The sequence below is a fragment of the Petaurus breviceps genome, unplaced genomic scaffold (genome assembly GCF_028583685.1).
Source record: "Petaurus breviceps papuanus isolate PSGF00001 unplaced genomic scaffold, PetGlider_PUasm1.0 174, whole genome shotgun sequence".
NCBI lineage: Eukaryota > Metazoa > Chordata > Mammalia > Diprotodontia > Petauridae > Petaurus > Petaurus breviceps.
Window position 1 is genome coordinate 15,268,220 of NW_027185761.1, and position 22,437 is coordinate 15,290,656.

At 46.2% G+C, this 22,437-nt stretch overlaps 2 protein-coding genes across 3 annotated transcripts in view; both read right to left on the reverse strand.

Annotated features, from left to right (window-relative positions):
• Positions 1–22,437, reverse strand: part of ISY1 (ISY1 splicing factor homolog) — a 224,957-nt gene that overhangs the window by 185,301 nt on the left and 17,219 nt on the right. The window lies entirely within an intron of this gene.
• On the reverse strand, positions 3,250–5,202 carry H1-10 (H1.10 linker histone). 2 transcript variants are annotated; one of them, XM_069083784.1, is made up of 2 exons: positions 4,269–5,202; positions 3,250–3,433 (listed from the first exon to the last, which is right to left on the reverse strand). In XM_069083784.1, exons 1-2 carry the CDS (start codon positions 4,943–4,945, stop codon positions 3,394–3,396), a joined length of 717 nt encoding a protein of 238 aa, XP_068939885.1. In that variant the 5' UTR covers positions 4,946–5,202; the 3' UTR covers positions 3,250–3,393. The 2 variants fall into 2 exon arrangements, with proteins under 2 accessions (XP_068939885.1, XP_068939886.1); XM_069083785.1 differs by lacking the exon at positions 3,250–3,433 and having other exon boundaries at positions 4,265–5,202.

Sequence of the window (22,437 nt, forward strand, 5' to 3'; positions counted from 1 at the left end):
TAGATAGATAGATAGATAGATAGATAGATAGATAGATAGATAGATAGATAGATAGATGATGTGAGCATACATACACACACAAGAGAAATAAAAAGTGATAGGGAGGGGGAGACCTAAAACTGGGGAAATTCTCTGTAAGGAAATAGCCCTGTAGTTTGGCCTAGAATTGAGGTTTTCGGTTCAAAACATACCAAAGAGGTGAGGAAGGAGTACATTTAAGACTTAGGGGACCATCAATGCAAAGGCATGTAGGTAGGAGAGGGACTATTTTATAGAGGCCAACTGGATTATAGTGTGTTAAAGGGAGTGATGGGTAATTAGGTACACAACTGGTAAGGTGAGGGGAAACTATTTTAGGAGAAGGCTTTAAAAATCAAAGAGATGAGTTTGTTAATCTTAAAGACAATAGGGAGCCACTGAAGTTTCTTGAATAGGGGAATAACATCTCTGTTATCACTTTGGAGGGGTTTAAATGCAGGAAGATCAATTAGGAGTGAAAGAAGAGTCTGGTGTGCTTTTGGTGTAAACAGAGAAGGGGATGGGTGTGGAAATGAAGAACTAAGGATCCTAGGATTGCTGAACTCAGAAAAACCTGTGAAGAGTTATATGAACTGATGCAAAATGAAGTGAGCAGAGCCAGAACATTGGACACAATAACAGTAATATTGTAAAAATGAGCAACTATGAAAGATTTAGCCAGTCTGATCAACATCATGGTCAGAGGCAATTCCAAAGGACCCATGATGAAAAAAAGCTATACCTTCAAAGAACCTATGAACTCTTTTTCTGTTTTTTTGAGGGAAGTCAAGGCAATTGGAAGTGACTTGCCCAGGGTCACACAGTTAAAGTGTCTAGTGTTTGAGGTCACATTTGAACTCAGGTCCTCCTGACTCCAGGGATTGTGCTCTATTCACTGCCCCACCTATGAACTCTTGAATGCAGACTGAAGCATAGTTTGCTAATTTTAGTTTTTTTCTTTTGTAGCATGACTAATATGGACATGTTCTGCATGATTTCACATATGTAATCAATATATTGTTTGCCATGGGAGGGGCAAACTCAATTAAAAATTTTTTTTCTTTTTGTAGGGGTGAGGGGAGGGCAATTGGGGTTAAGTGACCTGCCCAAGGTCACATGGCTAGTAAGTGTTAGTGTCTGAGGCTGGACTTGAACTCAGGTCCCCTGGACTACAAGGCTCTATTCACTGCACCACCCAGCCACCCCTAAAAAAAATTTAATGTAATTTGGAAGTATTTAATGAAATAAAATACAGTTTTAAAATAAGAATAGTTAACCTTTAAAATTAGAAATAGGGAAGTAAGGAAGAGGGATGGGTTTAAGAAGACAAAAAAATTCAGCTTTAGACATGTTTAGTTTCAGAAGCTAATGGGTCACCAGGTGGAGATGGGAGCAGCCTACCTCCAGAGTTGTGAAGAAAGCTGAGTATTCTGGGAATCAGGCCACAAAACTGATACCATTTCAAGTTAGGAAGTCATTTAGGGTGTCTTGTACTTGTAAAAAAAAAAGCCTCTAGGGCAGTTAGCAAGCAAGAGCCTCTGTCATATTGCTACTTCGACTTCTCTCCCGACAACCAGAAAGGGAGTTTCTGGACCCCACCCTCTTGAGCAAAGTAAAAACTTTTGTGTTTACCCATTTCTTCACCGTCTTCTCCAAAAATACTTGTCCTAAGATCAGGGACATTCGGAATGTCAGTAACATATGAAAGATTGTGGATAATTGGAGTCACCACAGGCTGGAGGACAAAAACACTATACTTTCCAAAAGAGGGAAGACAAGAAGTCTACAGACTGTTTCAGTTCTAGAATGTATTATGAAAGAGATGGTCAGTGGACAGAATTCTGTAAGAGCTAGGCACGACTTTAAGAATATGTCCTGCCAGACTAATCTATTTTTGACAACCCTCCTAAGTTTCTATCAGAGAAATGTTACATAATTTAAGCATTTTTAATTTAAAAATCTTCTAAGCTATTCTTGTAGAAAAAGATCTGGAACTTGAATGTCCAGATTCAGTGAAATCTATTTAACATGTCCTTCAAGAGAGCCCCAGGAACCTGTGCTTGGCTCCCTGCTGGTTAACGGTTTTTTGGTTTTGTTTTATCTATGATTTAGATAAAGGCGTGGCAGCCTTATAAAATCCAAAGATGGGGGAAGGGGCAGCAGGAATAGCTAGTATACTCCAGTATAGAGGGGATTAAAAAAACAATCTTGATAGGATAGAATTGATATTAGCTTTAATCTAAAAAAGTGCAATCCCAAGAGGGATACACCGGTTTTTTTTTAATGGCCTTCACAAGTGCATTGTTATTTAGGGGAAGCATGTTAAGTGCCAGAAAAGGATGGGGGAGGGGGGAAGGGGGTTCTACAGGCCAGAAAGTTCAAGGAGTCAGTAGGTAGAGGGATAGAGCAGCTGATGGGAGTGCCCTGCCGGCCTGTCGGCTGAGGCTCGCCAGGAACTGGGATTATCATGGGGAAAGCTATTGCTCAAGCTTTGTATTGAATTCCAGTTGGAAAATGGATTCATATCTTTCACCACAGGGAGAAGCTGCAGAAGCAGATTTAGATATAACAACAGGAAACATGCATGGAGAGTCTCCCGAAGCGGAAGGAGGCTGCTTGCTGTGCTGGGGCTCTTTCCAGTATGGGATTTGACCAGAGAGAACGAGAACATCCTTCCCAACTTTAAAATCAACCATTTAATATTATCACCCAAAAGGAATTCTTAGACCGCAGACGTGGAGTCGGGAGACCTTCACTGGACCGAGCCCCAGGTCCTCCAAGTAACTCCAGCCCGTTCTTCACCGCCCCCATCAGTTCACGGGACATTTTCGCGGTGGGAGGGGGCGTACTCGGTGATTTAAACAAAACGTTAGTTTGACCGCTCCGATCTGTCCGGAGATTTAGAGAAAGTTTGCCCGAACTCGGCACAATCAGCCTGGGCTCCCCTCTTCCCCCACCTCCCCCCGCCCAGAGGAGACTGCGGTGGGCTTACGTTTTACCGGCCCTTCCCCGAAATATAGGTCCTGAAAAAGGGGTGGGGTAGAGGCTAAACCAGGGCCGGTCAGAACCAGACCTTCTCTCCCGGGCTTCCCTTTTCATCCAGCTAAGAGGCCAAGTCGATGCACAGTGTGTGTGGGGGGAAGGGAGGGAGGGAGGGGGAAGTAACGAGACCCTCCCCCACCCGGTGGGGGGCCCCTTCCCGCTCGGCCAGCCAAGAGACAGAGCAAGACCAAAGGTTGAAACAATTTATTGAGCCAAAAAAAAAAAAATATAGAAAAAGGCCAACGAGGACAAGTGAAAGCGCCGAGGGCCCCGATCCGCTGCGTGCCGGGGAGGCCGCGGCCCCGAGCGATTGTACACTGCGCACAAAAGGCATCAAGTTTCCGCCGGGCCCCCGCGCAGCCGGCGGGGAGCCCTGGTCCCCATCGCCCCAGCCCCCCACGTAGGGGAGGGGCGCGAGCCCGCCCGGGCCAGGAGGGTGGGGTGGCTCTCCTCCCGCCCCGCCCCTTCCTCCAGAGCCAGGAGACCCGCAGCCAACCAGCGGCCTCGCCCGCCCCTCCCCCTCCCTCGCACGCAGGCTCCAGCAATTGGAGCCCAAGGAACCGTCACCATGGCGACCGTCCGGTTGCCAATGGCGAGAGCCAATAGGGGCGTCGCCGGGGCTGTTTCAAAATTCTAAAGCAAACAACAACAAAAAAATTGCTACAGCCGGGGGCGGGGATCGGAGAAGGCGAAGCAGTGGGAGGGCAACTCGCGAAGGCATCCCAACACATCCCTGCGCCCCATCCCCTCCCTCCCCCCTCCCCCCCTCGGCTCCCGGGGTCCCCGTCGTTCAGGCCGGGAACAGAGTCCTGGGGCCGGAGGTAAGGCTGCCCTGTAAACAAACAGTACAAAACCTACACAAAGGGCTTAAAAAAAAAAAAAAAAAAAAAGGAAAAGACCGTCCCCTCCCCCACCCCCGAGCAAATCGCTATAAAAATAACCATTTTGGCTTCGGGGCGGCGAGTCCGCGCCTCTCCACCCGAGCTCGGTCCCGGGCGACTCGCTCAGTTCGTGGCGGAGGGAGTTCTCGGCGGGCGGCGGCTGTCACAGCTTGGGTACCGAAGGGAGGGGCGGGGGGAAGGACGAAGGGGGCAGCAGAGAGGGGGGCGGGGAGGCGCGGGCCGAGCACCCGGCCCCCTCCCCCGGCCGGGCAGCCCCGGCGCATCTCATCCCCCCCTCGCTCCCCGCCCGGGCCACGGCGCGCTCACTTCCTGCCCTTGGGCACCTTGGGCACGCTGGGCTTGGCCGACTTCTTCACCTTCTTGCCCCCAGCCGAAGACGCCTTCTTGGCGGCTTTCTTGGCCTTGCCTTTGTCCTTCTTGCCGCTGCCCCCGCCGCCCCCCGCGCCGGCGCCCTTCTTGTGGGAGCGCTTCTCGGGCTTCTTGGCCTTGGCCGGCTTCTTGTCGCCGCGCCGCGCCGAGGCGGACGCCGCGGCCGCCGCCTTCTTGGCCTTGTGGTGCGCGGCGGCCGAGCCCGAGCCTTTCTTGTCGCCACCGCCTTCCAGCTTCTTCTTGTTGAGCTTGAAGGAGCCGTTGGCGCCCGTGCCCTTCACCTGCAGCAGCGTGTCGTTCTGCACCAGGGCCTTGATGGAGTACTTGAGGTAGGTGCGCCCGTTCTGCTGGTCGAACCACGGCACCTTCTTGGCCTCGTTGTAGATCTTAGCCAGCGACGAGCCATTGCGCTCGCCCAGCTTGCGGATCGTCTCCACCACCAGCTGGCTGTACTTGCCCGGCTGGTTCTTCTTCTTGTTGTTCTTTTTTTTCTTGGAGGGCGACAGCGACGATGAGCCCGTTTTGGCTTTCTTGCCGGCCGGCTTCTTCTCGGGGGCGTCGGGGGCCTCCTCGGCCGGAGTCAGGGGCAGCGCCTCTTCCAGTTCTACCGACATGGTAGCGAGCGGGTTGGTGGCCGGCGGCGCGCGGAAGCCGGGGGGACGGGAGGGGAAGAGGAAGGCGATGGGAGCCTGGCGCTCCGGGGAAGGGGGGCGGCGAGCGCACAAGGAGCCGGCTTGCAACAGCGCGAGGCCGGGGCCGCTGCTCGTTCTGCCGCGGGGCACCAGGGTTGGGGCTGGGGACGAGCCTATGGCGACGTTCCGGCTTCGGTGTCTGAGCGCCGGGATCTAGCTGGGCGGGCTCCTGCGCGGGCCTTTTATTGCTCGACGGCGGACCACGTTGAGAACAACAACAGCCTGGTCCGTGGCCAGCACCAACTTGTGCTTCTTAGAGTACCTTCTTAGGGCTTTATCTCCCCGGACCACGCCGCTGGGGACCCGGAGTTGGGGGAATAGAGTTGTGTAGACGGTACTTGACCGGGCTGCTCCCTGCTGGGGGCCGCCCGAGGCCGGGAACAACCCCGAAAAGGGAAATAAAAGGGCGCACCCTACTCTCCGGGAGAGAGAGAGGAGGGGGGCGCCCTGTTTCAGGGTGAATATCGTCCCCTTGCATCCCTGTCCCCAGGATCGGAGCCGGGCCTCGGGGAGAGAAGAGTGCCCTTCTGACGACTGACCCCCCTCCCGGTCCCGGGGGGCTTCTGCGGGGGAATTGCCCCAGGTTTAATTTGTTGTAACTAACACAGTGCACGCCCTCACGTGGTAGGCTAGAGCAACATTAGCTAGCTGAGCTAGAGAAACTTCTAGGGGGGGGGTCTCCTGATCCAGAAGGAATGTTGCTTCCGAAGAACCTGAGGGGGGGGTTCGTTCACTGGACCCCCCTCCTATCTAGGGGAGCCTTGTATGAGAAGGCGTGCTGACAGCGTTCTTTGGATGAGTTTCTAAACCCTGGCTAATCAACCTCCCCCTCCCCCAACCTAACCTAGTGTTCCGTTTTATGAAACCCAGGCAGCACTCCGCTTGCTACCCCCATCCCCAAATCGGGTTCGGTTGGGGGCCCCGTAGTGCTCTAAGGGAATCTTCATAGCCCAGTACTACAAGTGTCTCTGCTAAATGTGTGTGCGCGCGCGCGCGCGTGTGTGTGTGTGTGTGTGTGTGTGTGTTGGGGGGTGGGCGCCATCTCATACAAGTTCTTCTGCCTCACCCTCCCCTCCGAAAGGTGCAGAAGGGAAACTGACATTTTGCAGCGAAGGACAGGACCAGGGAAATAGACCCGTCCTCGGTCAGTTCCAGACGCTCTGCAAGCCTAGCACTGAGCTGGGGCGGAATGTAAGGAAGATCGAGCCCTCAGGACTAGCCTGGGCTGTCCAGAGAGACAGCCTTGGGCAATGTTAGGTGTCTGAGGCTGGGGTCAGGGAGTGGGGAAGTGGGATGGGAGGAGGAACTGACTCACTGTTCTCCAAGTCCTAAACCCCACCACCCTCAGAGCCACCTGGGGGGAGGGGAGGAGCCCTGCGTTCTGGGGAGAAAAGAGGGGGAGTTATTCCCACTTCAGAAAGACAGCCACAGAGGAGCAAGGGGCCCAGGTCTGGGGCTGGGAAGAGGGGGAGAAGAGAAACAATATGTGGTGAAGGGATGGAGGCTGAATTTTCTGAGATTCCTAGAAGAGAAAGGGCTAGGTTTTCAAACCAGAGGATGAGGAGGGGGAATGCCTAGCACTGAGTTGGAGTGAGTAGTCTCTGTCCCACAGACTTTTCTTTTGTGGAGTCCAGTTTTCCCTCCTCTGCATCTCTCCCCAGGCCCCTTCCCCTCAGCCTCTCAGACTCTGGGGTAGATAGGGCTTGGGTCTCATTTCCTATGGCCAGTCCTCCTTGCCCATTTCCCATCGTAGGGGGAGATGATGCTGAGGTCTCTCACACTGACCTCTCAAGGCCCCTCTTTTAAGTTAGTAAGAGATGCATACCCTGTTTCTCCGATAATAAGACACTGTCTTATTAAATTTTTTGGACAGAAAAACACCAGAGGGCTTATTTTCAGGGGAGGGCTTATTTTAATGAACATTGACAGCAATTTTAATAAACAGGTAAATGTGAACAAAATTTTATTCAATAATGAATTCAATAAAGAACAGGATGACGCGCTCACTGCTGCAGCTCTGATTGGATGCAGCTCGGAGCGCAACGTGTAGCGCAGGGGATCACCTTCACTACAGTAGCAATCACAATAGGGCTTATTTTCGGGGGAGGGCTTATTTTAGAGGAATCTTTCTTACACAGTAAGGGGAGGGCTTATTTTCGGGATAGGTCTTATTATCGGGGAAACATGGTAGTTAAGAGCTGGATTTGAATCCCAGATCTGCCACTGAGCACTTATTTCTGAATCTGATCAAGTCAAGTAACCTCAGTGAAGGGGGTCATCTTGAGACCCCAAAATACCAACGCCCTGTTTCCTGCCAAATGAATTCCACTCGTCTTCTCTCAGCCAAAGAAAAGCAAAGTTTATTAAAAGTTCACCATATTGGGTAGACTCTTAAGGAGCCTCGGTGTCTATGATGCTTGTATTGGACAAGCAGGCCAGAATAACCCTGACACAGAGCAAGTCTGTGCCAGAAAATTCTATGGGGCTCTCACACCACATGGAGACAAGTTGGGGTCTTCTGTGGGAGGAATCTAGGGGAGGCGTATGGGGAGGGTCTTCAGGAGGAGTTAATGAGGTCAGGTAACAGTTGATTTGGGTATGGATATTTTGATAGGTTCAAGAGTGGGAAGTAGATGGACAATGGAGGGCCAAACTAGTAACAAAGATTTGGGCAGAGGCACAATGAAAGTCTTATGGCCTCATGCAAATGCCTCATCAAATGGGAAGATTCAGAGTTCAAGGGGGTTCCCAGAGCCTGCACCTCATCATCAGAACCACATTCTCCTCATATGTAAAATGGAATTGGATTAGATGAGGTCTAGGCCCTTCTAGCTTGAAATCAATTATCATAGCTATGATCCCTTTTGGGGATCATTCACTCAAAGTTGGAGGGGACCTCCAGCCTGCTAGTTGAACCCAGTCCTGAAAAAGAACAGGCCCACCTCTTCATCACCACCTTGAGAGATCCTTAAAAGGCTCAAGCAACTAAACTAAAGTGTTCTTAGTCCAGTTAAAGGATGCATATGATGAGGTACAGGCTCTGAGAACCTCCTTGAACTCTGATTGAATCTCCCCCTTTTTTTCCCACACTTAATATTCCCAAAATATCAATACCCAAATCAACTGTTACACCCTAGAACTGGCCTAGCACACCATTGTCTGTCGGCTCCAGGTAGCCTCCAGCAACTTCCCACCCTTAATCACTCATTTACTTCATTTACTGGAGTCTAACCTCATAGACTCCTCCTGAAGACCCTCCCCAAACTCCTCCTCTAGACCACCCCTAGATTCCTCCCACAACCTTTCTGTAAAGACCCCCCCTCTTGCCTCCGTGTGGTGGGAGAGCACCATAGAATTTTCTAGCACAGACTTGCTCTGTGTCCAATACAAGCCAGCTTGTCCAATGCAAGCCTTACAGATACCGAGGCTCTTTAAGAGTCTATCTATCCATTATGTCAAACTTTTAATAAACTTTGCTTTTCTTTGGAGAGACTTGAGTGAAATTCAGCTAGTTGATCAGGGATATGCTCAGAGAACCAGGTCTCCCAATCCAAATCTCTTTCCACTATCCTCCAGCTAATTTGGGGGGCCTTAATATTTCATTCACCCAGGCACAGAATCTCAGAACTGGAAAGGACTTGGGACACCTCTACCATAATCAAGAGTATAACAGCAGTAATCAGCATTGATATAGAGCTGTTGAACATAAAGAGGGTTAGGATTGCTCTGGAGACCCCAAAATACCAACATGCCAGGTCCTGCCAAATAAATTCAACTCAAGTCTTCTCAGGCAAAGAAAAGTATAGTTTATTAAAAGTTCACTTGTATTGGACACAGAGTAAGTCTGTGCTAGGTCATTCTATGGCGCTAGGTCATTTCATAAACATGGAGACAAGATGGGGTCTTATATATAGAAGGCTGTGGGAGGAATCTAGGGGTGGTCTAGAGGAGGAGTTTGGGGAGGGTCTTCAGGAGGAGTTAATTGAGGTCAATGAGTGATTAAGGGTGGGAAGTCTCTGGAGGCTACCTGGACACTTCAGACTATGGTGAGATAGGCCAGTTCAAGGGTGGACTGATACTTTGATAGGCTCAAGGGTGAGAAGTCTAGTAACAGAGTCTTGGGCTCAACCACAAAGTAAGGCTTATTGCCTCATGCAAATGCCTCCTCAAATGGGATGATTTAATCAGAATCCAAGGGGACTCCTAGAACCCATACCTCATCACTGTAAAGTCTTTATCTTATTTGATCCTCCTAACAATCCTGAGGGATAGTTATTGATTATTCTTATTTTGCAGATGAGCAAACCAAAAGACAGAAGTTGAGTGATTTCCTCAAGGTTGTCTGTCCTTGGTCTTAGAAGAGTCCCATGGCATCAGGGAGATGATGACAGGACTTGCAGTTGACTTGGATTTGAGTGAGTGAGGGCTGTGCAAGGCCACCAGCCTCCCTTTCTCCTCCACAGCCATCTGGGTCCAGGGGCCAGAAATTCATCAGGATGACTGGAGATGGCCCAGGAGGCAATGGAAGACCCTGGTTCTTTTAGGCTAAGGCCTTTTCAGGTTCTCACTTTCAGTGAGACAGCACCCATTCAGTGAATAGGTCTCTTAGTCGCTCAGGGGATGGCCCCTTTAATTAAAAAAAGAAGTCAAACTGAGAGGGGAAGACCCTCAGGGCTCCTGGCCAAAAGAGAACCAGTTACTATTTAGTATTTACATTCACTTTGTGCTAAGAGGGCAGTGACCTATTCTATCTATGAGCTCCTGAGTGAATTGGGTTTAAGGCTTGGTCTTTGAGAAAGAAATCTAGCCAGCCAACCCAAAGGAAAAAAGGCAGCTTTTGCATCCCCAGGTAAGGAGGAAGAGGAGGGGAGGGGGAAAGGAGGGGAAGGCAGGGGAGAGGAGCTAGTACTCACTCCCAAGTTGGGTTTGTCCTTCCTTCTTGAAGAGGACTGTGACACCAGAGAGAGGACGGCCTGATTTGCAGTTGACTTGGATTTGAGGGAGGGAGGGAGGGTTGTGCAAGGTCACCTCCATGGGGTGCTCAAGGTTACACAGTGTCTGAGGACAGACTGGAACCAAGGTCTCTTGACTCCACATTGAGGCCACACAGCAGTCTCTGTAACAAAGGCAAATTGAGCTCCTACTACATGCAAAGTCCTCTGCTAGGCAGGGGGATGGGAGAGAGGGATAGAATCCCAACCTTCTGGGACCTGACAATCAAGCTTTTAAGCCTCTGACGGTCGGGGGAGGAAATGGTGGTACCCTTAATGGAAATAGGAAAGGTCTCATCACTTTGGAGATGTTTATGTCTGAGGTGCTGAAGATTATACAAATTACACCGAGCAGTTGGAAAAGCAGGACCCGAGCTCAGAAGAGAGCCCAGGGCTTGAAATTTGGAAGTCAGTTCAGTACAGAGGCAAGAGAAGAAACTTCGAGGCAGTTGGTAAAATCAATGGGGAAAGTGTTATTATATTGTGTGTGTGTGTATATATACACATACATACATATACTGTTTTTACCTGGGGTTTGGTTTTTTTTTTTTTGCATGCCCAGCTTTAGGTAAGTATATTTTAGGGGTGACAAGAAGGGGTGCCAAGGAATGAGTCTGTTGGAACTGAGGTAGGAAGAGAAAATAAAAGGGCAATCTAGTTACACAGAAACGACCGGAAGAGAAAACGGCAAGAAGGAGGCAGTGGGTTGTCAACATTATCGATGCTGCAGAAAAAATCTAAGAGGAAAAAGATGGGGGGAGAGGGAGGAGGAGGGGTGGAAGACTATTGAATTTAGCCATTAAGAAATCATTAGTTACCTTGGGAGAAATTAATTTCAGCAGATTGCAGGACTGCAGGAGTCAGATTTCAAGGAGTAGGTGGTGAGAAAATGTAGGCGCTAAGTGTGGGCCGTTAAGCCTTCAACACATGCAAAGCCGTACTCAGTATATCTCTGGCACAATCCACAGCCTCCTCCTAACTTCCTTATTCTGATACACCATCATCCTTTTGTTCACCCTAGTCAGGAAGACCCAAGTTCAAATCAGGCCTGAGATACTAGTTGAGTGACCCTGGGAAAGTCACTTACCCCTGTTTGCCTCAGTTTACTCAGCTGTAAAATGGGGGATGAAAATAGCACCCACCTCACAGGGTTGTTGTGAGGATCCAATGAGATATTGGTAAAAATGCTTAGCACAATGCCTGGCACATAGCAGGGAAACCATAAATATTTTAATAACATGTATAAATATATATTTTTAAAAATATATAAAAACTTACTCCTTTCTCTTCCCTTTCGCCCAGGCTCTGAGCCTTGGGGTCTTCCCTCTCACTCTTTCCCCCATATCCAGTTAGTTGCCAAGACAGTCATCTCTCCTCACCCAGTCAGAGCCTTATCTCTTGCCTGGATGATTACAGCAGTCTTCTGCTGCTCTGCCCTGAACCTGTTCAATTTAACTAGCATACCCTGTGCCAGCCATGTAGATTCTCTCCCCTCCCAGGTTTAATGCAGCCACATTGATATTCCTAAAAGAAAGAGCTGACCAGGGCACTCCCCTGGCCTGCTAATGATTTTAGGATAAAACTCCTGTTTGGCATTTGGAGAGAGTGCTGGGTCTGGGCCAGCACTTGCCTCCCAGGCTTTTTGACAGGATCAAATGAGATACTATCTATAAAAGGGCTTAACAATGCCTGGCACATAGTAGGTACCATAGAAACACTTATTCTTGCCCGCCCTCCTGGTAGCTGGAAAATCGAGGTGCGTTAAAAGTACATGATTGGTCTGAGCAGGTTTGTCAGTAGAGGAGTGCCAGCAGAGACTGAAGAATGAATGAATGAAAGGCTATGTGCAAAGTGCCGGTAATACAGATAGAAAAGCAGGGCAGTCCCAGCTCTCCAGGAGCTTCCAGGTGATGTGCCCAGAGATTTCAGCAGCAAGCCAGATTGAAAGGCTGCATGGTCTTTAATATACAGCAGCAGAGCTGATGGTAGTAATGCATCTTCTTCCACATCATTTTCCACTGATGAAGCCATATTTGTTTCTGATGTTAAACCATTTGCCAGGGCCAAGCATTTTGGTGGGGAGAGCCTTCTTTCTGGATCTTCAGTAGAGATTCTCAGATATCTTCACAAGGGTTGAATGGTCTTTGTGAGTGCAGCTGTTCCCAGGATTTTCAAGCTCAAGGTCCTGGGCTGTCGCCATCAGGGTCTAAGGCAGGGGTTCTTAACCTGGGCTCTGTGAACATGGGGTTTTTGTTTTTTGCTGTTTTGATTCCTTTGATTCATCGAGGCTGGCTAGTCCTGGGTGAAGGAGTTAAGCAATAGAAAGGACAGGAGGAAAGGAAATGGGGAGTAAGTCATCTCAAAAGTGTACTGAACACTGGGGAAAGAGGGAAATGGACTAGATGGGAAAATGGAGTACCCCTGGAAGTTTTAAGAGTGAAGGTGGTTAGAAATAGCTCCCAGAGGAGCATGAGGTGGGGATTAAACAAGAGAAAATTGGAAGAATTCTGGGCAGCAGTGAGGGGACAGCTGAGTCACATGGCATGAATTGGCTGTGGCCCCAATAAACAAGGTTTTGTAATTGATGATGAGCTTCCTTAGGGCCTTCAGAGCCAAGGTGGGACACACAAATGAGGAGACCCTCCCTCACTCCCCCCTCAATTCTCAGGAAGCCTGGTTCCCCCTCTGCCTTCCCTCCTGCTGGTCCCAAGATCATTGTCTGCTCCAGGAGGCTGCCTCCTGGAAGGGGATGGCATCTGCAGGGAAGCCATAGAGAAAAAGACAAATAGTCTCTGGTTTCAGTCTTCCTTTAACCCTGCTGCCCCCTGAATCCACCCAGCATCCTAGAAGGAATGATTTGTGGGTGAGGTAAAGGACTTCCTATATAGTTTCCCAGGGCAATACAAACTACTGGGAATAGTTCCTGACATTTCCGAGGTCACTTAAGAGTTTAATTAGCACTTTAATTAGGCAGCAAGAGGAAAGAGTGACAGCAATAGATTCTAAAGAAGAATTGCTGTGGCCTTGTGGAACCAGCCCTGAACAGGGAGTCAGGAAAGCTGGCTTTTAGGTCAGACTCAAGCCTTGAGCTAGTCTGTGATGGGCAATTTCTGATTGCCAACATTTACTGCCAGCTTCACGGTGGCGATCTCCAACTCCCTCAACATGTACATACCAGCTTGCCTCCACTCATCATCCCAACCTTCAGTGGTCTCCAAGCCATTTCCCAGCCATCTCCACATTATACCACTTCCCTTCTCTTCCTTCCTAGCTTCCTTAGTAGAATGTGAGGTCTTTGAGGGCAAACACTTTCTTGCACAATGGGTATTTGTATCCCAGCACTTAGTATAGTGGCTGCCTTATAGTTAGCACTGAATAAGCTCTTAAGTTCTCTCTCTCTTTCCCCTGTATCTGTCTACCTTCTTATCTACCTATCATTTATCTATATCAATCATTATTATCAGCTGTCATTAACTTTACCTACCCATATTTCTACAGGTTTAGGTTATTTGGGGAGGTGGGGAGAGTTGTGGTGTCTAGGACTAGGAAGTAAGAAGAAAAAGATGACAATATTATAGCCAGAGAAGATGAGCTAAGACAAGAGAATATTATAATAAGGGTTTGATGTTTCCGAGGTGCAGAAACTTGAAGGGTGGGGATAAGTGATAGTGCCAAGAGTGAAAATACAAGAAGGAACATGGGGGTGTCTGTATATGGGAGCAGTGGTGGTAGGAGTAGTGGGAGGTTGAATGAGGTGTTGAGTGAGTCATTAGCTATAGGATTCAGAATGAGATGAAATGAGAGGAAGTGACTCACAGCCCCCCAAGAGATAGGGAATAGCTCTCATTGAACAAATTCAGGGAAAGTGGTTCTACTTGGGAGGGTGGGTTTCAAGGAAAAGTGGTTGAGGCCAGGGAACCAAAGACAGATGACACCATAGGGTTTCGACCCAGGTGACCTATAACTATAACCTGGGGCAAATCTAGCTCTGATCTGAAGGTACATGTTCCTTTTCAGTGTAGGTATTATAGCAGGGAGGTCACAGTAAAGGACCTAGAGCAGTTAGCATCTTGGCCCCAGGAGCATAAACATGGAAATAACTAACCATCCAGCCATTTTCCCAAAGACCAAAAAAGGGCCATTTGCTACCACAAACATTTCCCAAGTATAAGCCTTTATCTCTGCAAAGTGTGTCAAGTGACTGAATATCCCTTTCGAAAAAAGTGATTCAGAAATCCAAGGATTCTCCCCAGGCTTAGGCACTCACTCTGTGTGTAGGAATGTAAATGCGGGGTCTTGAGTATTTGGAAACATTTATTATGGTTAGCCAAGGAAGAATGTCCTGGCCAAGGTGAAAGGATGTTGATACAAATGTAAATTTGTTTGGGAAAGGTAAGCAGAGTCTTTTACACAGTTGTAAATATATATACATATATATATATATATATACACATATATATATATATATATTTGCTTTTTGGAGGGCAATTGGGTTAAGTGACTTACCCAAGGTCACACAGGTAGTTTTTGTATTAAGTGTCTGAGGTTGGATTTGAACTCAAGTCCTCCTGACTTCAGGGCCGGTGCTCTATTGCGACACCTAGCCGCCCCGTAAATTATTAAATTAAATGTTTTGAGAGGATTTAGGTCCTTAAGAGAATTTTTGATGATGGGTAGAGTAGAAATCTGAAGTATTTTTGAGAAAACAAAGACTGAGTGAAAACTGAGGAGAGAAAAAGGGAATGAGAGAATTAGAGAAAGAGAATATGCAGGATGGTTTTAAGTCAAATGTTAGAACTAGGGATAGCACCCTTTGCACCTTAGGGACAATACTAGGGAGTCCAGCCAATCAGCCATGGCTATCACCTGTGTATTTGGGATCCTATAATGAAATGACTAAATCAAGGACTTTTCCCAAGGCTGGAGAGAAAAAAGTAAGGCCCAAAGAATTTCTTGATCAGTCTTTAGAGTTAAGACCTTCAGAGTAATTCAGCTTAACAAATTTATTTTACTTGTATTGATATATTTTGTTTTTGAGTAAACCTTAATTTCTAACTATATCCTCACCTCTTCTCCCCAGAAAATCATCTCTTATAGCAACAAAAGGCAATTCAGTAAAACTAACCATCATTTCAGCCATCTGCCAACCTCAACCATGTCTCCACCAAAAAATATAAATTAATTGGGGTAGGGGCCCTAGCAAGTGGGGAACCAGGAAAAGGTTCTTATAGGAGGAGGCCCATGAGGTGAACTGAGGGGAAAGGTCAGAAGGTACACCACGGAAGACCCCAGCAATGAGCACATCTTCCCCGGGGAATAGCAGGTAAGCCAGTTTGTCTGCAACTGCAATGCTGAAGGATTATGAAGGTACTGCTGAAGAGAATAATGTGTGAGTGTCCTCCACAGATAAGAGTGGAGTGAAGGAAGGGCTTTAAGTGCCTTGAAGATCACTTGGGTTGCTGTGTAAAGGCAGATTGGAGAGGGGACAGACTTGAGGGTGAAGAGGGCAATTAGGAACCTATTGCAGTAAACCAGGTGATAGGTATCAAAGACCTGAACTAGCATGGTTTTGTTGTTAGGACAGAGAATGGGACAGGTGGGAAAGCTGTTGGGAAGCTAGGACAGATGAGACTTGGCAACTGACTGGATGTGGAGAGTCCTCCTGAAGATTGAAAGAATGGTGGTTCCCTCCACTATTGGGTAGCAACAGAAACCTGAGATCTGAGAGTGACAGGTAGTGTTAGGGTATCTTCTTTCATCAGCAATCCCTTCAGAAACCTCCTGTAAGTATTATGTTGTTGGACCATTCTGAAAGAATAATGAAATGAAAGCAAATAATTTTGCCTCTGAAAGGCAAAGTGGGAGATAGAGGACTCCTTGGTAGAGAGAACAAAGACCCACTAAAGGCCTGTGGACTAAGTGCTTCCCTTCTCCTCCTCCAAAGCTTCAGAAGGGACTGAATCCATCAAAAGAATTGTTAAAGGCAGGTGGGCTTTAAAAGGATCATCAAAGGGACCCACAGTGCTGGTGATGGAGGGGCCAGAGAGATATCTAACTCTCCTTCAGATGGTGTAGTATTCTTACTTTGGGATCCCTGGCTCCAAACCAAATTGCTTCTTTTCTTACCTATTTATCTTAGGACATAAATGGGATTGAAAGCCTATAGTAATGAGACAGATAATTAGAACTCCAGAGAATAGGGAATCCTTTACTTTTTCCACCACAATTGAAATCTTTCTCTTTCCCTTCCCCTAAAATTATAGAATAGTTGAATACCGTGATATAAGGGAAAACAAAAAAACAAAACCCTATGCCTGTCTGAACCTTCAGTGCAAGGTCATAGGCTCTAAAAAAATGTTCAAGATCAGATTTTCTGAACTTGGGCCATGGGTAGCCTATTTTTTCCCTCTCAGAACCAAAGATGGGAGCACTCTTGAGTGGCACTGACTCTGTGTTATGGGGTGAATACAGTATCCATCATAGGGACACATTCATGTGCAAGGAAAAAGACCATGCATGTTTCTTAATTAGCAAAGTCTGCTGAGGTCATAGGTGATAGAGTCTTTAGGAAGAACAGTGTTTAGCACATCCAAGCTCCCTCCCTGCCTTCAGGATATGGCGTCTATTTTCTTTCTTTTTTTTCCCCCCTTTAAAAGAAATGTACATTTAATCTGTTACTGAATTAAAATGGCAACCCAACTTTCCACTGGCAGGCTATTTATGGCATTTATTTTCAACAATGACAAGAAAAAATTGGCTTAGTTTATGTTAGCTTTTTAGAAGCCCTGAGTCTGTAGGAAAAAGTTTCTTGGAGGCAGAATAGAGAAAAGAAAGCCAGGATGGGAAGAAGACTACATAGATGGGTAGCCAGTTCTGTCCTGTATAAAATGAAGGAGGTGAATTCAGTGGCCTCAGAAGTCCTTCCCAGCTCCAAATCTAGTATTCTACAATGCTCATTATATGAAGTCAGAAGCCCTTCATTGATTCTCTCATAAAATTTTCTGTCACTGGGAATATACATAAGTTTGGTAAAATTATGTGCTATAACCCCTACACCAGAAAAAGCTAGAGAAACTTGATAGGATGATAGCTCACATTTGTATAGTGCTTAAGAGTTATAGACCTAGAAGCGATTTTATCAGTCATCTAGTCCACTCTCTGTATTTTGTAGATGAGGAAACAGGTTGAAGGAGGTCAGATGACTTGCCCAAGGCCACATAGGGGACACAAAGCAGAGGGAGATTTGAACCTAATGATAGGTTCGGACTCTAATCATGGTCTCTCCATTGAACTGAGATTTTCAAAGTATTTTCTTCTCAACCACCATGTGAAATAAATTGTACTCTTGCTACACCGTCAGTATCAGAATGGGCACTGGAATCATGTCTGCTGACTTCCCATTCTGAAGATCCTTCCACTCTCTGCTTTAGAGAGTTGTTTATTTTAAAATTAAACTTCACTGCCAGAAGAAGAGGAAAGGGTTTCCCCCTACCCCTCCTGTAAAAAAGTCCTGAATTCCAAATCATCGAGAGGAGGAAAAAGAGAAGTGAAAGGGCATGTTTCCAAGCCAAGGTGAGGGCAGGAGTGGGGTCCCCTCTTCTCCACTCACACTGCCACCATCTTATTTCAGACTTTCCACCCCTCTCCTTGACTATTAACAACAGCCTCCTAGCCCCTCTCTGCCTCTAGGCCAGTTCTTTAGAATCCATCTTGACCCAGCTGCCAAAATCATCTTCCTGATGCATAGACCCAACTATGGCATTCCCCTGCTTCAGTGGGTTAAAATCAACCCTCTGTAGTTTGGTTCTCAGTAATGAGATAAAAGAAAAGTCTGAGAGACCAAGTTTCTGGGTAATTAATAACCAGTTTATTAATTAGTCTAGCAAATAATCAATAAATTGATGGTCAGTGGTTTCTCCCAGTATGAAACCATGGAGATCACTGAATGCTTAAATACCTTTGGGAAAGTGGGTGCCCCTGACGGGAGATCAACCCTGATTGGTGAACAGTCAACAAGGGGGGTAGACATATTAATGAGGAGGTTAGCTAAAAGTCTTCAGCTCCTGTTTTGGAGAACTTGACTTGATCCTGTAAGATATGGTTGCATTTTGTTTCCACAGAAAATTATATAAAAACATAAATTATTTGAAGCCATACTATACTGACGTCAGAGAAAAAAACTGCTGGTATAGAAGAATGGGGGAGGCTGGCCCCTGAATACCTAAGAAGGCCTCTTCCTGTATATCAAAGGGGACTGCCAGGTCTGGTGTCATTCACAAAGACTGGGCCTCTTAACTCAGACTTGGTATAATAAGACTCTTATTATTGATATCCTAGGCTAGAATCTTCATACTAACGCTTTTGTCAAATCGATTAGCAATTGGGAGAAACCTTTTCTCATGCTACCTGATGCAAACAATTGAGGAAGAAACTAAAAATTTTCTGCTTGTATAAAGAATAAAGTATATGATGATGATAAGGGAGGGGGGAGTGAAATATGGGAATGAGAGGATGCGGTCAAAGGGTGGGATGTAATGAACCCCAAAATATTAACCAATGGGATTCAAAGTGCGAAATTTGAATCTGGGTGAATTATAAAAAGAATTATGTAATTAACTTAATTTGTACTTGAGCCTTTTCACTAGGGGTAAAAGGTCAAGCTACCCATCTGAAATGACGTGAAATAAAAATCTTTTTTTCTAAATTCACTCATGGCCAGGTAAAATTCTTGGGTATTTCTGACAATCCTGAGACTCAAGTCTCCAGCACTCCAGACAGAAGAATCCATCTCCATTAAATTGAACAATGGGGTTTCTAAGTTGTTAGACTAATGCTTTTTAGGGCCAGAATTCACCTAGATTAGGTTCTCTTTATTCTGATATAAACTCTCCAAGTTGGGTGGGGTCCTGTCCCAAGATTGAGAATGTTTCTAGAGTTATAAAGGCTGGTCCCTGAATGAGGAAATAAAAAGGAAAAAAAACTTCAATCCTAATTTAATAATGTTATTAATGGAAAAATGACAATTATTCCTCTCATTAAGGACCTCCCACAATCTGGGTCCAGCCTTCCTCAAACCCCCTCGTATCTTTCATGCAATTTCTGAGCAGATTGGGCCACAAGTTATTCCCAGGCTCTTCCTGCTCTCCCCTTCTCCAGGCCTTCATTTCTATGGTTCATCTCCCTCCTGGAAATACACTCCCTCCACATCTCCATTTCAAGGCCCAGCTCAGGAATGTACTTCTCCATGACATTTCCCAGTAATCCAAACAAGCTCTTGCCCCTCAAGTTTCCCAACACCATTTTACTGTTACCACCTTCTACTGTGTACAATCCTTATACCTGCAGCATCCACTCTCCTCCCCTCCCCCATTAGATTAGGAACTCAGGACAGGTTCTGTGATTTTCATCTCTGCATCCTCCACAAGGTGCACATAGTAGGTACCCAAGTCCTTTGACTCAAATCTACTACATCAAATCTGTAGGTGTAGGGTTAGGGGTGTGTGAGACCCCAAAATACCAACACACTGGGTCCTATCAAATGAATTTGACTCAAGTCTCTCTCGGCCAAAGAAAAGCAAAGTTTATTAAAAGGTCGCCATAATGGGTAGACTCTTAGGGAGCCTGGATATCTGTAACATTTGCATTGGACAAATGGGACAGAATTATTTGACACAGAGTGAGTCTGTGCTAGATAATTCTTGGACCTTTTTCAGATTTGGGTATAGATATTTTGAGAGGATCAAGGGTGGGGGCTAGGTGGACTATGGAGGGCTAGGCTAGTAACAGATTTGGGCAGAGCTATAATGAAAGACTTATGGCCTCAGGCAAATGCCTCCTCAAATGGGAAGATTCTAGGAGAGCTCAAGGGGATTCCCAGAGCCTGTATCTCATCAAAATTGACCCTAATTTATTGAATTAAATTATATGAATGGATCACTGATCAAATGAATCTAAGAAAAGGAAAGGGAGGAGACACTGGGGAATAAGAGAAAGCAAAGACAATGTACTGTCATACAACTGTTTTGTGTCCCTAGCTGTAGAACAGAGACTGATTCATTGGAATCATTGCCTAGCACCTTGCTGTTGGGGAGTTGAATAAAATGTGATTTAAATGATGGAGTTTGGAGCCACCTAGTGAAGAATGAGTTGTTCTGGAGAAAAAGAATGATGTCACCTGTAGCTGCATTGTGTTGTGGGGTTTTTGTTTGTTTTGTGGAAGGGGGAGGCAGAAAGGGGAAAAGTAATTTTTAAAATGATCTTGACTTGTAAAGTCCAACTTTGAAGTGATGACCCGACCTGCTAAAACTATAAGGATGGAAACACCTGAAATGTAAATGGAAATGTGCTGGCAGACAGATTGGTTTGGAGGAAGTTGTAGGGATTTCTTGTGTGGGAGGCCAGTTTTGCTCTTAGGATGGGAAAATTTTTTATTACAGTGTTCACCTAGGAGGCCCCCAAAATGGTCTAGGGCTAGATAGCAGCATCTCAGTCACGAACTGGGATATCTGGAGGATTTCCCCATCTATGATGATGCTTCTCTGACTTAAGCACCACTAATCATTGTCTTTAAATATTTCTGTTGTGTTTAAAGGAATCTAAGTTAATAAGAGCGGTCTTTGTCTACCAGATCATGTAGTAGAGAGCTTGGTTGGATCTATATGTACATGGTGGAGAAACACCACAAATGAAAAATGAGGTGGGCCTAGAACTGAACAGAAGAGGGCAAGCTGACTGGGATACCTTTAGGAAACAGCAGAGTTCTCATCTCAAGCTTCTCCCCAAAACAAAGGTCCATCTTTTAAACAATATTCTTCAGCTCTTGTATGGCTATGGGTCATGGAACTGAAAGGGAAGACCATCCAAACACCATCCAATGAAGATGCACATAATGGGTGTGGATGAAATTAAGCAAGAGACACATATCAGGGAAACACATGATAGAAAAAGATGGGCCAGTTCCATGGTGAGATAGATGACCAGTGGACAATTTGCATGTTCCATTTTTGGCAGTCTCTCTGGGATACTTTCTCACAGGTTCTAGAGGTGTTGAGGGGAGGGAGGATCTGGACCACCCATGAGATTATCCTTAATAGTCAGATAATAGTAAAAACAGTAGATACAAAACACTGACCTCATAAACCTGGGGACACTCTTCCACAAATACTTGGAAAGCACAGAGAAACACTTCAGTGATAACTGAGGGGACACCAACAGTTAAGATGATTAATGTCTCTGGCATCACAGAGGCTCAATATCCTTCCTTTCCTCGAAGGGTTCAGCTTACTTGCTAGGCCTGGTTCTCCCTGGAATCCACAATCCTTTCTTCTTTCTTGCCCTCTGCATGTCTGTTTATTCCCTTCAATTATAGCCTTGGACTAGAAAGTGTGTGTGATTCCTCAACTGTCTCAGAATTCCTTCAGCCTAACTTCTATCTAGATGCAATGTCTCCAACCCTGCTATTCAACACCATGGCTGACTGGGGGGAGTGGGAGATCTTACCCCACCCCATGCTGCCCCCACTCCTGTCCACTCAGGCACAGGGTGTACACTCCACAAAGCTATTCCCTCTCTGGATTCCCTTGTGAGTTTTAGCCCATTAAGGCCTTGGCTACTGACCAGTCAATGGCAGTCAACCCTTTCAGTTCAATCAGGGAGAAATTTGTTCACATTCCATGAAGGGATAACCCTTCTTACCAATATCTTTATAATTTAAATCCTTGATATTTCCCATTACTGTCTATACTTTAATAGGGGAGAAAAAAATCAATGTTTGATCAATGTAAAACCAATCAATTGAAAATCACTACCCCCATTTCACATTCATATCCTCATAATGTCAAAAGAATATGGAGAGGGGTGGCTAGGTGGCGTGGTGAATAGAGCACTGGCCCTGGAGTCAGGAGGACCTGAGTTCAAATTTGGCCTCAGACACTTGACACACTTACTAGCTGTGTGACTTTGGGCAAGTCATTTAACCCCAACTGCCCTCCAAAAAAAAAAAAAAAGAATATGAAGAACCTCACCCAGCATGTTGGGTAGACTTCCTATGGTGAACTTAGGGGAGAATATGCATTAAAGTACTGGGTGGTTAAGAATAGTATTGGGCGGGCACCCACAGGGACAAGAGGATCCCAGGAGTGCTGGAAATGGGGAAACCAGGGAGTGAAATTAAAATAAGCATCCAAGCCTTTGTCATTTTTAAAATATTGGGATTTGAACTGTTTCCTAAATTTGGGAGAGTAAAATATAAATTAAATGGGGATGAAAAGAATCAATCATAACAGGATCCTTCTTCCCTCTCTTTTCTAATATAAAGGTATCAGGTGCATACAAACCTAAGGACCAAGTGCAGAAGCCAAGTCTCCCACATTCCAGTCAGGGTTCACCCTTCACCAAGAGGAGTATATCGAAGCTGGGAGATTC